General features: G+C 36.2%; 1 protein-coding gene across 6 annotated transcripts in view; it reads left to right on the plus strand.

Moving 5' to 3' along the window:
- LOC117170224 (serine/threonine-protein kinase ppk30) overlaps positions 1-16,230 on the plus strand; it is a 543,229-nt gene that overhangs the window by 56,113 nt on the left and 470,886 nt on the right. For all 6 annotated transcript variants that reach the window (XM_033356845.1, XM_033356844.1, XM_033356843.1 and 3 more), the window contains one exon: positions 8,815-9,814. In XM_033356845.1, the coding sequence (XP_033212736.1) occupies positions 8,815-9,814 (1,000 nt within the window). The remainder of the gene's footprint in view (positions 1-8,814; positions 9,815-16,230) is intronic.

A 16,230-nucleotide genomic window follows, 5' to 3' on the forward strand; every position in this document is an offset into this window, starting at 1 on the left:
TCTCTCTGACCCATCTCGACTCTTCCAAGACCCTCCAGTTACTGTCGAACACCCACCCAAACCAGAGGAGGTCGAAGTATTTTGGAGAGAAGTCTGCGAAGTGCAGCATAGACTGGACGAAGTCTCAGAAAATAAAAATAGCTTCAAGGAGCTATGTGATGCACTCATAACACCTGATAAAGAATGCCCACCCATCACTGCGAGGAGGTGAAAAAAGTATTAAGAGGGATGAAGAACTATTCCGCACCGGGACCAGATTGTATCAAAACCTTTTGGTGGAAGAAGTTTCTTTCAACCTATTAGCATTTGGCCCGTATTTTCACCTCATATTTAAAGTCGGAAGAGCCGATTCCGGAGTGGTTGATGGGAGGGCGCACAATACTCCTGCCGAAAATAGGCAACTTACCTGACCCGAAGAATTACAGGCCAATCACTTGTCTAAACACACTGTATAAGATATTCACAGCTATCCTAAATGATAGGATTGTTCGGTCAATTGAACCTGTGTGGCAAGATATGTATGAACAATGAATGTATGAACCTTGGGGGCCACAAGGAACGAAGATGAATGTGAGACTTACCAAACTGCAGCTACACACTGCTTCTTGTTGCGTGTATGCTGCCTCTGTGATCTCCTCAGCACATTTCTCTGCCTTCTTTTTCTTTGGTATCAATTATATGTCTAATGGCGCTGAATGCTGCTGTCAATCCGTCTTTTGACTCTAGGAGTGTCTTCATCATGTTATTGTCGTTGAATATTTTTCTCGTTTCTCTTTGGAATTTGCTTCTGGCTTCCTTCCATCTATGGCATATGAACAGAGTGTGTTCTACATCGTCAACTTCGTTACAATATGGACATCTATCTGTGGCTGCTCTTTTACGCTTAAAGAGGTACTCTCTGAAGCACCCGTGTTTTGAGAGTGCCTGTTTCAGAAAATAGTCCGTTTCTCTATGTCCTCTCGTATTTTCAAAGTGCTTTTTTTTGATCGCCTTGTGCCAGACTGGAGCTGCGTACAGCAGTTGAGAATGAACGGCGCTTACCAGGACGTGACTCTTTGACGCTCTTGGCCACCAACGTTTGGCATGAGACCTGTTAACTCTGTCATTGTCTTCTCGGTTTTTTTAATGGTTTTGTCGAAATGCTCTTCGAATGTGCATTTAGTGTCGAGTTATACTCCTAAATGTTTTAAGGCCCTACTGGGTCTTACTTCAACTTCTAGTACACGGAACTTGATTGGGCGTATTTTCCTCTTCTTCGTCAGGATGACAACTGTGGTGGTACTTGGGGATGGATGGTTAGATGGATGGATAAGTGGATGGATGGGTGTGGGGATGGATGGATAGATAGATAGGTAGGTAGATATGTAGATAGGTAGATAGATAGATAAATGTTTATTTTTCGGCCTGCTGGCCTTAAAAAATTGACTTGCTGACACTTCCATTTTTTTACAGAATTTTCTTACAACTATGTTTTACAAAGTACCATCCATCCACAACTAACCATCCTCGCTGCGCCTTGCCTTGCACGCATTTCGCTCTTTTGTCGCTATACCTCGCATTACCATCCTCTATCTCCGCGATTAACACCTAATAGTTAACTACTATTTACAGTATTTACATTTTTCTTACATCTACTTCCTCTCCTATTTACAATCTTTCCTTTTCCATTCTTCTTCCTCCTTCCTTCTCTTTTTCTCCATCTTACACAACACCCCCTTCACCCATTCCACTGCTCTTTGGTCCCCCCTTTCATGCAACAATACCTCCATACTTATCCCACTCCTTTCCACCTCTTCACACTCCTCCAACCAGTGTTCAACTTTTGCATCCCCTTTCCCGCACAGTTCACACATTCTCTTCTCTCTACAAAGCCAGAACCTATTGTAATCCTTCATGCAACTGCATCTCATTCTCGCTATAAGCCCCTGAATACCTTGCTCTCCTTTCTCACACAAACCTTTCGCTCTTTCCCTTGGCATAGCCCACACATAGTTCCCGTTAAACCTTGACTCTCTTATTCTCTTCTCTCCTTCTGCCTTCTATTTCTCCATGCCATTCTTTTGAACCAACTTATATACCTTCCTTCCTTGTGCAACCTGCTATCTTCATTCATCTGCAATCCATTCGTTCTAAAATACCTTTCCCTTTCCACCACCATCTTTGCACTACTACGCCTGTTTTCCTTCTCCCACCAACACTCCCTAACCAATTTACTCCCCTTCTCCACCAAAAATTTCTTATATTTACACGATCAACTCCCTGTTGTAATCCCCAAACTCGTTCTTCCTGTCTCTCTCCTGACAATATAGTTCGGCGTGTTTCATGCCAACCCCAGTGTCCACTTTACATACCTCTGCTGTATCCTGTTTACCTCCTCACTTACCTTCCAACTCCACACCTCCATTCTGTAAAATGAGACACTCATCACTAGCGAATCAAACAATTTCATTCTCCTTACAAAATCATCTGCGAATAACCTCTCCCACAGCCCCCACACCTGCCTCATCACCACATTTGCCCTTCTCACTCTCACATTTATATGACTATCCACTCCCCCATTCCTTCAAAACAGGAAGTCCAAATACACAAACTCTTTCACCTCTTGTACCGCTTTTCCCTTCCACTTCCACTCCCCTCCCCTATCTCTCCCACCTCCTTTCCTGCACACTATAACCTTCGACTTGCTTGCATTTAACTCTAACCTATTTTTGTCCAAGTATCTTCTCAACCTCTTCATCATCCCCTTTGAAGCCTCTTCGCTCTTTGCCAGCAGCACTGTCATCTGCATATGCGAGTGACTATATCCTGACTACTCCTACCCTAAATCTTCCTACCACTCGATCCGCTATCTTACTTTCCATATCCGTGATCAAAATTGCAAAAAACGTTGGGCTAAGCCGGCACCCTTGCCTCAACCCCCTATCCATCCAGAATTTCTCAGAGATTCCCTCCTCTCCTCTCACCCTATCTTTCATCTCCTCATATACCTTCTTTACACTCTCGATCAGGCCCCTCTTCACTCCCCTCTCTTCCATTGCTCTTGTCTCTCTAAAGCCCACCTGCGTCTCCGGCAATATTCCTTTCCCCTCAACATCCTTGCGCAGCCTATCTGCTAGCCTTATCGCGTATATTTTATACGCAATATTCATGAGCGTAATTCCTCTATAATTTGCCTGCCTCTCCCTATCCCCTTTCTTATACATTGGTACGATCAACCCCTCCCTCCACCCTCTTGGGAATCCCTCCCCCTCCATACTTTTTTCACTAGCCCCTTTAGCCTCTGCCTTACTTCTTGTGTGCCAAACAGCCACGCTTCGTTCTCTACCCTGTCCATCCCTGCTGCCTTAGATTTTTTAAACTACCCTATCTGCTTCTCTATCTCCTCTCCACGTCTCTACCAGTCCAATCACATTAAATTCCTGAATATACCTCCAGAACTCCTCATCTTTCTTCTTTAACCCTGCTAAGTTCTAGTACAACACCTTTAACACTCCTCCACCCTGCTTTACTCCCACTCCCTTACTTCGGCCGAAAGAAAATCCCCTACGATTCCTTCAAAACCTTCTTCTCCTCACCCCATACCCACATTTATTCATCTATTTTTATTTTCCAATACCCTACCTTTGCCGCTCTCCCTTCGCTTCTCTCTTTTCTAGCCCTGTCATTTAGCATTCTCTGAACATCCATATCCTTTCTCATCAAATCTTGGTAGATAAAAACCTTATTGTCCTTTATCCTATTTTTGTTACGCATTACCCCCAATTTTTCTTCCCAGCTCTCCAATTCCACCACCGCCCCTTTATTCTCCTTTCTCCTTTCCATCCTAACTTTTCCTACCTTGCCCTTTCCTGTCACACCCTAATATCTTCTTTTATCTCCTTTATTTTATCCTCTTTTCCCTTCCTTACCGACACTAACTCCCTCTGCAATCCTTCTACTTTCCCCCTCTGCCCTTTTACTTCCTTTTCCCATCTCTCATCTCTTACCCTCAGGTCCTCCCTCATACTTTCCATCTGCTCTATAGCCCCCCTTACGTCCTCCCTCAACCCTCAGCACCCTGAAAGCCTCCTTCTCTATCTTTCCCTCCATTTGGGGGGGGGGGGGTGACCTACGTGTTCGTACGCTTTTTTTAAAGGGACTCTAGCGCGCTTTTCTCCGGACTCTCTTTGCTTTCTCCTTTCCTCTTCAAGAGATCCTCCCCTTCATTTACACTGGTTGCTTTCTCCCTTGCCTAATCGCTTATTTCGCTCTGCTTCTTCCCCCTCCCTGACGCGCCACTTGGCCCCGGGCCACGCACGACTGGCCGTCGTGTCCTTCTGGAAATTTCCTCCCCGTCTACTTCACTACCAGCACTGCCAGTACTCTCGCTGCTAACCTCGCGCTCGTCCGTCGGTAACTGTAACCTATCCATACACAAAAGTACGCTCTGCCACCAACAGATTTCTCTTAAGGATGCCGCCGCTTACCGCCCTAAAATTTTAGTTTCTTTGCCCTATTTCACCCCTCAAATCTCCTTCAGGCACCCTTTTCTCACCCCTAACATCCCCCAGCAGTACCAGAACCACCCTTGTCCGCCATGAAGGCCCAAAATCCTGAACAAAAAACTACCCAGCTCTCTTGCAAACCTAACGTCACTTTCCACAAACTTCTCACGGCCTGTCGCTGCAGACTTTCTCACTGCCTCCACCAACATGCAAGTCCATATATACGTCGCAAACCTTCGGAAATAAACGGAAGCAAAGTTCATATAGAAATCGAAAAGGATCGTAACGATACTTTCTTTCCAAGCCCTTCCGTTTCTTTCGCTCGGGCAGTATCAACAGACTGCCAACAGTGAAAAAAGCACTGTGACTTTCTGGAGACCAGAAAATATCAGTTTAACACCTTTGTAAGATAGGATTATATCTGCCAACACTGCCCTAATAGCATTGAATATTCCCTGAGCGTATTAAATGTCTGCCGCCTGGGAACGTTCCACTGGGACCTGAGGGGAACCTTCCATTATTGTTATTTTTAACAACAATAATCTCGTAATCCGTAAGAGGTACGTAAAAATAGATGTCATTTTTTAGTTTTTAGTACCGCATATACCTAATTGTAATATGGTATCCATATCATAAACTGACATTAATTATGATCTATCACTTACGGTTTATCGGATATTCATTGATAATAAGAACAATAACGATAATTTATTCTTCGAACGTTTCAGTGGAACGTTTCCAAGTGTCGGACATTTTACACGCTTAGTGAACGTTCCTGGAACGTTTCGAAGGTTCCCGCGGAAGTTTCCTTGCTATTAGGGTGTAGTCTTAAGTTGGTATTTCTTTGCATGATGGTTTGCAGAGAAAATATCCGAAGATCGGAAATAAAATAACATAACCTGTAAACTATCAAAATTTCGTAAACGACATTAGCTCATTTCTACACAATTGGCACTTTTCTCTTCTTCAATTGTATTAACACCATGACATTTAATTTATCTAGTCCCCCTTGAAACGCGATTATACTGTTTTATGATAAGAAAATCAAAACACACCAAAAGCCGATATTCTCTCTGGAGGCCACAAGCCGTCGTGCCTGGTTCCCGTCTCGTCTGTTACCTTTCGACCTCTCAATGAGTTGCGCTTGTGTGCGTGAGAGTGCATATACGTGATGTAGTGTGAGTTAGACACAGGTACCCGCAATGGGCCGCAGAGGCGCCACTATACTCATAGTTGTGATATGACACTCCAAGTCCAAGACTCTCATTTTTTCCCTGGTTTTACGAAATTTTTTGTAAAATTATAAGTGTTGAATCTACAAAGGATTATATATTCCTTAAATGCAAAAGGTTTTTAAAAAATTATACTACTGAATTCTTTTCCTGCAGAATTATCTCCTCGGATAATGTTCGGACATTTTTAAATGCAATCAGACAAATCGTGGGACTGCTTTTTTTAATGAACAATTTTTTTATTTCTACTTTTTAAATTTCTGGATTTTAAATAAAAAAGCCTTTTTTTCTCAAAAATTGTCAAAAATGTATTATGAAATTTGTTCAAAGATGAGGACTGTATAATCTGCAGAGGTTTTTGCATATGTAAAGAAACACTTCTATCACAGCAAAAGTTGTTGAAGTCTTATTTTAATCACCTGTTCAACTCAGGTTGTAATTAAAATAATGTTGGTATGTTTTAAAAAATAGAAAAAATAATAGCTTAAAATTTTGAAGAAAAAAACTTTGAAACCAATTTTTCTATCGGGCATTTAAAAAATTCTTTGATGGTTACATAAAACAGTACCAAATAAATATAATCTAACTTCAAGGATATTTCGGTTAAAGTTGGTTGATGCTCACGGTTTGGGAACCGGAGATGCTGCCCAACAACTTGTAAGCAAACAATAAGGATTGTTCGCATGAGATACCACACATTTATTACTTTCAAAATCAGATTTAAAATAGTATATTGTATAAGGCACAGAGATTTTCACGTTACATTGGAAGGTGCTGATACTAGAATCACGATTAGCTTTTGACGTCATTGTTATTTCCTACGAAAGGAGCAAAATCGTCGAATCACGAACTACGCAGGCATCAGAATTTATTTTTTCCATTGCTCTGAAGTCGCTTATTTTGTCTTCGCTCTACAGACATATGTTAAATGTTTTTATTTATTTAAAGGAATCACACAGTACTAGCGGCAGGTACGGGAAATCAACAATCACCAGGTTCAAATATACTTAATAAAAGAGTTTATGAAAAGAGATTAATCAATGAACATAACACTCTCGTGACAAAATAGTTTAACGTTCCAGTCCGTACCCGACGCTCCCTAATCTAAACGTACCAGCCCATCTTGCTCTATATCTAGTTTAATATACCTTCCTATAACCTAACCTATATTTTATTCTATAATCAAAAAGAGATTTTTAACACGACCATCCGGACCCATAAATCGTTCTCAAGCTTTCATTTTATAAACTTAATCTAATACAAAACCCTTAAGTGCTCTAGAAATTCGCACGAATCTTGAACTTCGTCAATCTGGTTAAACTTATTGTACGGGGGTACCGCTAAATGGTGATGATGGTTAGTGCAACGAAGTGTGCATATGGGACTGGAAAAGAGCATGTGTACCTTTCATTTAAGGAAGCAGGTTTTGGAAACAATCGCCGTCAGGGATTTGTAGTTCTTTTTTAGTGTCCGGGTAAATTGCGGGATGGCGCGTATCTTGAACTGAAGTCTTCAAAACTATGCATGGAAGTGCTATAACTATGATGTTTACATTGGATTTGTATAATTTTCCTATACCTTTTTCTTCGATCATTTTTCCACGTTTTAATTTTGCCATAGGTATTTGAGAGATCGAAGCTCAATATTGATGTCCTCGTGGCCGAGAATCTACAGTAAACAAGGTTCTTTTTATCGCTCTCAGCGAATGATTCATCTTCTAACGGTGGACACTAAATCGGCTGTGGACGGTCAAAACATAGTAAGCACCATTTTCTTCAAAATTGAATCAAGCCCGTTTTGAGGTTTCATTTATCATAAATAATACTTGTGCACATTAATATTTAGTATGTTAGTGATTTTTTTTTTATATTTTAAGATTCACAAAAAATCAAGTGCATTTTGAAATTAATTAGAAGTTAAAAACAGAAACTGCACTTTTTTGTTTGGCGCTTACTGTGTTTTGACCGCGCACAGCCGAAATATTTAATTAACTCACGGTATTACCTGCCGTCTTCCAGCAATACCTTCTCGTAAGTCTGTGACGCGGTATGTACTACCCGGAAGTACCTGGGTAACGACAAGTGGTCCACGATACTTGAATTGCAGTTTTGTTCATTCGCTGAAGGAACCTGGTCTTGATGTCTTGATGCTCTGCTAAAATGAGTTGTCAATCCTCTTCTTCTAATTGCTCTGGTTAAAAACAAACTTAATCTTTCGTCAACTCACGAAGGTTTCCTTAGCCATTTCTGAAGACGTCTCCATGAAGGGATTCGATGGATTTCCATGCAGGGAACTGATGAATTTATATCACGTCGAGCATAAATTATCCATTCATTCCACTTAGTTTTTTCTGTGCTTTTAACGCTGGCCTGAATCGCTGATAGTAACGTATTTATTTTTCTGCTTAACGAGGGCTTAAAAGTTTGTCGAATTCTATATTGATCGCAGAAACCTTGAAACTTCTTTTTCTGCGATGATGTTCCCTAGTCTGATTTTGGATAATTTGGTTTGCAGAGTTATATTGTAAAGTTCAAATCGTATTTTTAAGTTTCTATTTCACAACAGTTTGGTTTCTATTCACACGCATTAATTGTAGTCTGCATTCAGAACATAAAAACTGATTTAGCTTACTGGCGTTTTTCAAGTCCATAATCACGTCGCTAATTTACGTACCTTTATCTTCCATGGTGTTTCGGGAAAAATCCAAGATGTGTCCATTTATACAGAAGTCGAGAATCCATATCGCTAAACCTAACCTATGTTTTATTTTATAATAAAAAAAAATGTTAACGAATGCTAAATCGCATTTTTCATGCAGGCGTTAAATATACATTTTCCTTCTCCTATTACATAACTACGTCCATTCAAATGTTAAAAATGGTTAATAATAATGCTTTAAACAGTTGACGATTCTTAGTACATCGACGCCTCCATTCCATACCGCTCCACGTCGTGTTTGGTGACTGTATAACTTCAGGTCCTATGCTTATACACAGGACCTGAAGTGTTACATAGACCAAATGGGACGTGAAGCGGTATAGAATGGAGGCGTCGATATGATATCTTTAATAAGCATATTTAAAAACAACATTTTTCAGCAATTTTTCATCTAAATTAACTCCAATTACGCAAGATGCTATGGATATTGATTCAAGCAATTTTGCTACTATTCCTATGGATCGAAAATCATATGTGGAGACTGCAGATAATATTTATTCAATGAGCGAATTAAAGAAAAAGCCTTCAGTTAAAAAAGACATGAAGGTACCTGTTCAGCTAGGAATTGAGAAAACACTTATGGAAAACAAATCCATAAATAATAATAAAGATTGTTTTTGTGAACAAAAGAATTTTTTTAAAGAAATACCAAAATCAATCACGAAGCCTTCAACGTTATCTAGTCCAAAGATGGCAAACAAAAGCGATGTTGCTAATGCAGTGGATCAAAATGTAACATCTGATTCAAGTATAAAGAAAACTTCAAAAAAACTAGAGGATCGCGGCACAACTGTTGGAAATAATAGTTCAATATCTTCTATTAAATGTGTGAAGAAATTGAGGGACAAATCTCATTCTCTAGACTCTGAATCACTTAATGAAGTTCCGGAATCCTTGGTGAAACCTGTGGAGCGCAGACGATCGAAAATTTTTGAAACGGCAGAAAAATTTAACCTAATGGGGTATAGTATAGAAAACGAGAAACCAAAAAAAATCGTTATTCCTGGTGTAAATGTGGGAGGAACAAAGCGTGCCTTCGAAAGAAAAGCAAGTCTTTTTTCGACCACATTACCTTCTTCAAAAGTAAATAACTCAAATATGGTTAACCACGTCTCTACAGACAAAACCCCACAAAAAAATGTACATAATGTAAGTAATTATGTGAAATTGAATAACGATGAAAGTGAAAATAAAAATTCTGTTGATACTATTAATGAATCGATTGAAAATAATCCTATAAATAGTTGTGATTCCAATTCGAAATTGAATTTAGTATTACAAGTTGAACATAATGATGCGAAATGTGTCACACCACCGGTTTCTACGCCGACAGAAAAAAAATGTACTTCTGAAACAAAACAAGACTTTCAATCGAAATTGGTAAGTAAATTCTTTAACCAAGTTTCTGTTCGTTCAAGTACGCGGAAAACAAAACTATAAGTCATGGTTTCTTGATATGTTGCTTTTTTAATTTTCAAAATTATTTTTTCCGTCAGATACAATCATAATGTAGTATCGCCTGTCATGACTGTAACACTTACGGCCAACCAACATGGTACTACTATAGGTTTCAAAAATGTTGACCTCTCTACAAAAGTTTGAATGACTCAGTGAAAATAAATCGCCTAAGAACGTAACTAACTTCTCTGCAAAGATAATTTTATTGAGAACAAGTTTTCTATCCATGGCACCGTCATACATTAATTATAAATAAAGTTATAGCTGGGTAAATGTACCAAATCAAAGTCAACAGCTTCAATTGTACAACAGTGAAATTTGACTTGTTCTATTTTGTAGAAAAATCAGTAGAAACGAGGCGAAAAAAATCAGACGAATTCCTTGACATTTTCTGCAAATGGCGGTGTCAGAAAAATAAAAAAATTTAAATAATTGCAGCTTACAGAGTTAATTATAGAGGCAGACCTTATCTCCGCTCCAAATTGTGATAGAAACCTCAGCCAAAGCCTGAGACAAATAAAAAAATTCAAATAATACGATGAGATACGAATTAAAGTTTCAAAATTATTCAATAATTTGCTATTAGCAATTATTTTTTCTACGTTTTTTTTTCTTCTGCGCGCATAAAGGAAGTCATTGGTGTCACTTTCAGGCGGGGATCACAATTCGGCACGCTCCCCCAGCTACCTTATTCCTGGAATTTGGCGAAACTGAAAATCAACCAAAGGCGTAGGAAACATGAATATAACTTCTCATTCTGACAGTTCCACTTTAGAAAAATCATAAACTTTCAGAGGAAAATGAAACAAATGATTAGAGAAAAATTACATTTACTGTTAGTAATTTTGATGAAAATTTTAGTATCCGTTTTCTGAGGTGTTTGAAAAAACTTATGAAATAATAATTGTTGACAAATTCAAAAAAAGTAAGGACACTACAAATTGAAAATCTTTCGTTCTTTGTACTTCTATGACTAGTAATTTTAATGATATTACATGGTGTTCAATAATGAGATTTAAATCAAGTTTTCGGGTACTGTAAATTTTATTGTTTCTATCGTTTCTTGGACAAATTTCAACCACATTTATATCAAATTAAAAATAATCGTTAGAGCACTTCTTTATCAATTAAAAAAAAACTATTTTTTTCATAAATTTGTGAAATTATGATTTTTTAAGGTTTATTAATCCGTATATTCACTTTATTTGCGTACATTTAATAATCTGATAATAATAAACATTTAAAATAATAATTTAATCGCATAAAATCAAGAAGTAAAAGACAACTACGCTATAGTTTATCATGACTTTAATGAAACGTGGTATTGAAATGGATTTGCGAGTACAACAGCCACAACATATAAAAACAATACTGAGAGTAATTCTGCTATTGTAGTAATTATATTTGATTTAATTTTTATGCACAAATGTAAATTTTTAGGTTGTTCGATAAAAAAAAGTTTCATGAATAAAATGACGTATTGTTTATAGTGCATACTTATTTAAAAAAATGTTTAATTGTTATTATATTTTGTCAGAAGAGTAAATATACGGATTAATAAACGATAAAAAATATTAATTTCATAAATTTATGAAAAAATAGTTTTTTTGACTTGATAGAAAAGTGCTCTAACGATTATTTTAAATTTGATATAAATATTGTTGAAATATGTCCAAGCTACGATAGAAACAATCAAATTCACAGTACCCGCAATTTTGATTTAAATCTCATTCTTGAACACCGTGATTATGATTTACTTTTATGCATTCTTCAGAAGAAGATATAGTTTTGAAATTTTTAAAAAATTTTGTCTTTTAGGTTTTTAGATCTTTTAAAAACAAATCCATTTTCAATTTAAAAACAAAAAAGATTTTTTATATTGCTTGCAATGTACTATAGAAGCCCTGTAAATATGAAAATACGATCACCCTCAGTTTACGATAAATAATTAAAAACGTACGTCGAAACGACAGACACGATGTGAAAATCCCTGAAAACAATAGAAGAACAATAGATGAATATTATACTCGTATGCGCGAACATCTTTATTATTTCTATAAATCTAAGAGAGATCTTATTTTTATATTTAGGGCCATCCGTATACCACGTGGACAGTTTGGGGGTGGGGGTGGGGAGGGGGGCAAACTTCACGCTTTCCCACGAGGGGGACCGGGTGGGGGCTAAAATCCACGCGAACACTTGTTCCTCTAAATCTGTAAAAAATATAATGAAATCAGAGAAGGTATTTTCGAGGTACACCCGAATTTTTTATATTGTGCTTTGAAGGCCAATAATATCTATATTTTCATAAAAGACGTCCACGTGGACAGATTGGGGTGAGGGGGGTGTTTGTCAAATTTCCATGGCTGTCCACGAGGGGTGAAGGGGGTTGTTCTAAAAGTGGTGAAAAATTGTCCACGTGGTATATGGATGACCCCTTTAGAAGGCTTTTAGAGTACAGTGTAAGCTATCTATAAAAGAAATTAACGTAAATCAAAGAAGAATGTTTCAAAAAAATCAGTGTAAAAATGTGTTTTTGAAAAATGCAAAAAGTTAAACATTTTTTTATATTTTTTCGAAACTGCGTCTTATTAGGAATAAGTTTAAAAACGTACGTCTTAATATCACTAAAATCTGTAAAGTTAATAAGGTTAAAAACAGGACAACCATTTTTTATTTTGAATCTCCTGATTTTAATTCAAAATCGATCTCTTTTGTTGAAATTTCGTTATTTTGTGTAGAAACTCAATCCTTTTGCTTTAAAATGTAACTATTCCAGTTTAAGATTTATTATAGTAGTTGTCAAATTAGAAGCTTTGTTTAAAAGTGATATTTTTAACAGAAAAATTTAACTATTTCCCTGTCGTTAAAAATTTATATTTTTTAGTTGGAAAAAATCTGTTTAATTCAGAATTTTAAAGTTTTCTTGATATTCTTCTTTTCCCAAAAGAATTTCCCAAAAAACTGAAATTTCAAAAAAATGTAAAAATAAATATTTCAATCGAAAAAAAACTTAAAATTTTTAATCAAAAACAGTTAAAACCGAAAAAAGCTGTCACTGCATTCATCATTCTTCTTTTCTCTTAACTAAAAAATATTTCTCAGTTAAAAATTCGACTTTTTACGGAAAAACAGAAGTGAATTTTTATTGTACGAATTACAGTTTGTTGTTGTCCATATTGTAAAACATTATTTTCTTCTTTGCATTTAACTGTTTTTGATTAAAAATTTAAAGTTTTTTTCGATTGAAACATTTACTATTACATTTTTGAGAGCATTAAATTTTTTGGGAAATTCTTTTGAGAAATAAAATCAAATTTTATTTCTTTAATTCATTTATTATTTATAAATTCACGAAATTGTACGAATATTCTAAATAGATTGTTTTCGAAAGTCCGAACTATTTGAATGGCTCCATACTATGAAAAATTACAGCCGAATGAAACTTGTGATTCCTGGAAAAACCTAGAATTTATGTTCTTCATTCAAATTTTACTTATTGGGAAAGATCAAAAGAAATTGCAACTATCTTCAAACTTGAATCTTGAAGTCATTTACGTTATATTAAGGTTAATGCCGATGAAGAAAATTTAATCATAAATTGCTTAAATAATATATAAAAGGTATTGAATGATAAATTTGCATCACTAAAGAACATGGCTAATTATATTTGAAGAGAATTAGCAAAGAGCGACATTTTTTGCCAGTAAATTCTGATAGTAAAAATGTCTTTATATAATTTCTTTAAAAAAGTTATAAACAAATATCGGTTAACATTTTTTAATAAATTAAAATTACAAGATATTTTGTCCAGAATAAGAAGAAAAAACGATTCATTTTCGCCAGTAAATGCCGATAATAGGCATTTGATTACAACATTTGTCGAACAAAATTATAAACAAAATCGGTTGACAAATTTTCTTCAATTAAAATTACTGACAAGATTGTTTGTAGAGCATAAAAAGAAAAGTCTATTCTTGTTTCTTCCATAAATGCCGATAATAGGCATTTGTTTATATAATTTGTTTGAAAAATATAAATAAATGTCAAGTGACAAATTTTCATGCTCAAGTGTCTTTTTGCTGTAAAGGCAAACAATTTTAATGCAAAATTATACCTTACAAGCGTACAATTCATGATTTTGGCTATTTGTTGATGCGATTTGTTTATAACAATTAACTTATTAAGTCCAAATTGTTTTTTTCATTCATGTAACCCTGTACATCAAATTCAAGCGATATTGAGCAGGGGATGAATTCATTGAGCAGAAGCCGTGTTCGCGCGTGTTTAGTTTCAAAATTAATTGATTTCGGTAAAATGGAATTTTCCGGTTTTTAATTTTTAGTAAAAAAACTGACAATTTAATAAAAAAAATTTCGAATAAAAGTTTTGCGGCTCGATGAGCCGCACACTGACATTTAAATAATGTTTATATTAATAACAAAGTGTAATACAAGAGAAAATAAGTTTCATAAACTGCCATTTTCTTCATAATTAAAATAAATATTTTCGCCGCCTTTAGGCAGTTATAACTCCTTGCACCCCTTTTCACTTTTCGGGCTTCTGGAATAGTTGCTGAGTGGGGACTGAATGGGAACCCTGGAGCGGACAATTATGTTTGGGCTTATTGCCTGGATCAGTTACACTCGCCGCCCTCAAGCGATATAAAAAAAAAAACATAGAAAAAATGTTGTCTAATAGAAAATTATTGAATAATTTTGAAACTTTAATTCGTATGGCATCGTATTATTTGAATTTTTTTACTTATCTCAAGCTTTGGCTAAGGTTTCTATCACAATTTGGAGCGGAGATAAGGTCCGACTCTATAATTAACTCTGTAAGCTGCAATTATTTAAATTTTTTAATTTTTCTGACACCGGCATTTGCAGAAAATTTCAAGGAATTCACCTGGTTTTTTCGCCTCGTTTCTACTGATTTTTCTACAAAATATAACAAGTCAAAGTTCACTGTTGTACAATTGACGTTGTTGACCTTGTTTTTGTACCTTTACCCAGCTATAACTTTATTTATAATTAATATACGACGGTGCCATGAATAGAGAACAGTACTTGTATTTTCATACCTATGGTAACATTTTATGTAATTTTTAAAAGGCTTATTACGTTTGAACTTATTAGAAAAGAAAAAAGTCACTCTTCTTGACCAGCCGGGAAATTCTCTTGATATGAATCCTATCGCGAATGTTAGAGACTTTATGAAATCTGAAGTTTGTAAACACGCTCCTACAACCAAGAAAGAACTGATTCGTATATTCAATGACACTTGGCAATATAACGTAGAGATGGGAAGAAAAATTGGGAATTTTATAGACGACATGCCTCGTCACATCAAAGCTGTGTTGGCTGCTTAAGGTGGTCAAAAATTGTGTTTCTTTGAAAACAATGCTACAGTCCAGTGTATATCACTAATTTTTCAATAAAACTCATATTATGTATGCGCTCTCGTAACTTGGCAAGAACTGTTTAAAAATTAAGGTGTAGTTTACATAAAATTACGAAAAAGTCATTTTTCATACTTGCTCTAATAATATGGCCAGGGACTGGAGCACAAGGTGGTGGTCGTTATGCAGTTAAGTATAGAGGCCACAAAGAAATAGTAAGGATTAGTTTCCGTCCACATGTGCATTATTGTTGTCGTGTCACGTGCTATCCCTGCTCTAAGAATTTGAGTCCCATTCCAGTATGTTACAATTCGAAGCAAGTTTTAGACAGTGAAGTGAAGGTAACACGTGACACGACAACGACGATGCACATATGCATGGAAGCGACTTTTCCTTTGCTGTTTGGCAAACATTAACGATCTCTTGGACGTTATTTCTTACACCTCTGATTGCCAAACGCACGGGGTGATACAACTCCTTACAAGTATTCCGTGGTGTAGAGTCACATAGCCGCACAAATACCCAGCATTTTAACCTTAAGAGCGCACACGTATATCAGAATATCATGAAGTACATAAGGGATCTTTGGAGATACCATTTAAGAAATGCTTCCAGCTGTAAGAGCGGTTGGAAGTTTTGCAGAACTCTTTTAGAGTAACTTTATGAAAAATAACTATTATTACATTTACAGAAATTTAGGTTTTTAGCTTTAAAAAAAAGTTAGAAACATGCATGGGGTACCAGGTCACCGAAGTGCGATTTAAAGGTTAACCACAATACAAACCCTTTAGTTTGGAAAATGAGTCACCATGGCATTTTTGAAGTTGGAACTTCAAAAAACCGCTTTGAGAAAAAACACAAATCTGTTATATTTTTTGTTCAAATATAAAATGTACAAACTTCCTGCTGCTTTCGGAACATGAGTATTCTCGGGGGG

Source organism: Belonocnema kinseyi, chromosome 3 (genome assembly GCF_010883055.1).
Source record: "Belonocnema kinseyi isolate 2016_QV_RU_SX_M_011 chromosome 3, B_treatae_v1, whole genome shotgun sequence".
Classification (NCBI taxonomy): Eukaryota; Metazoa; Arthropoda; class Insecta; order Hymenoptera; family Cynipidae; genus Belonocnema; species Belonocnema kinseyi.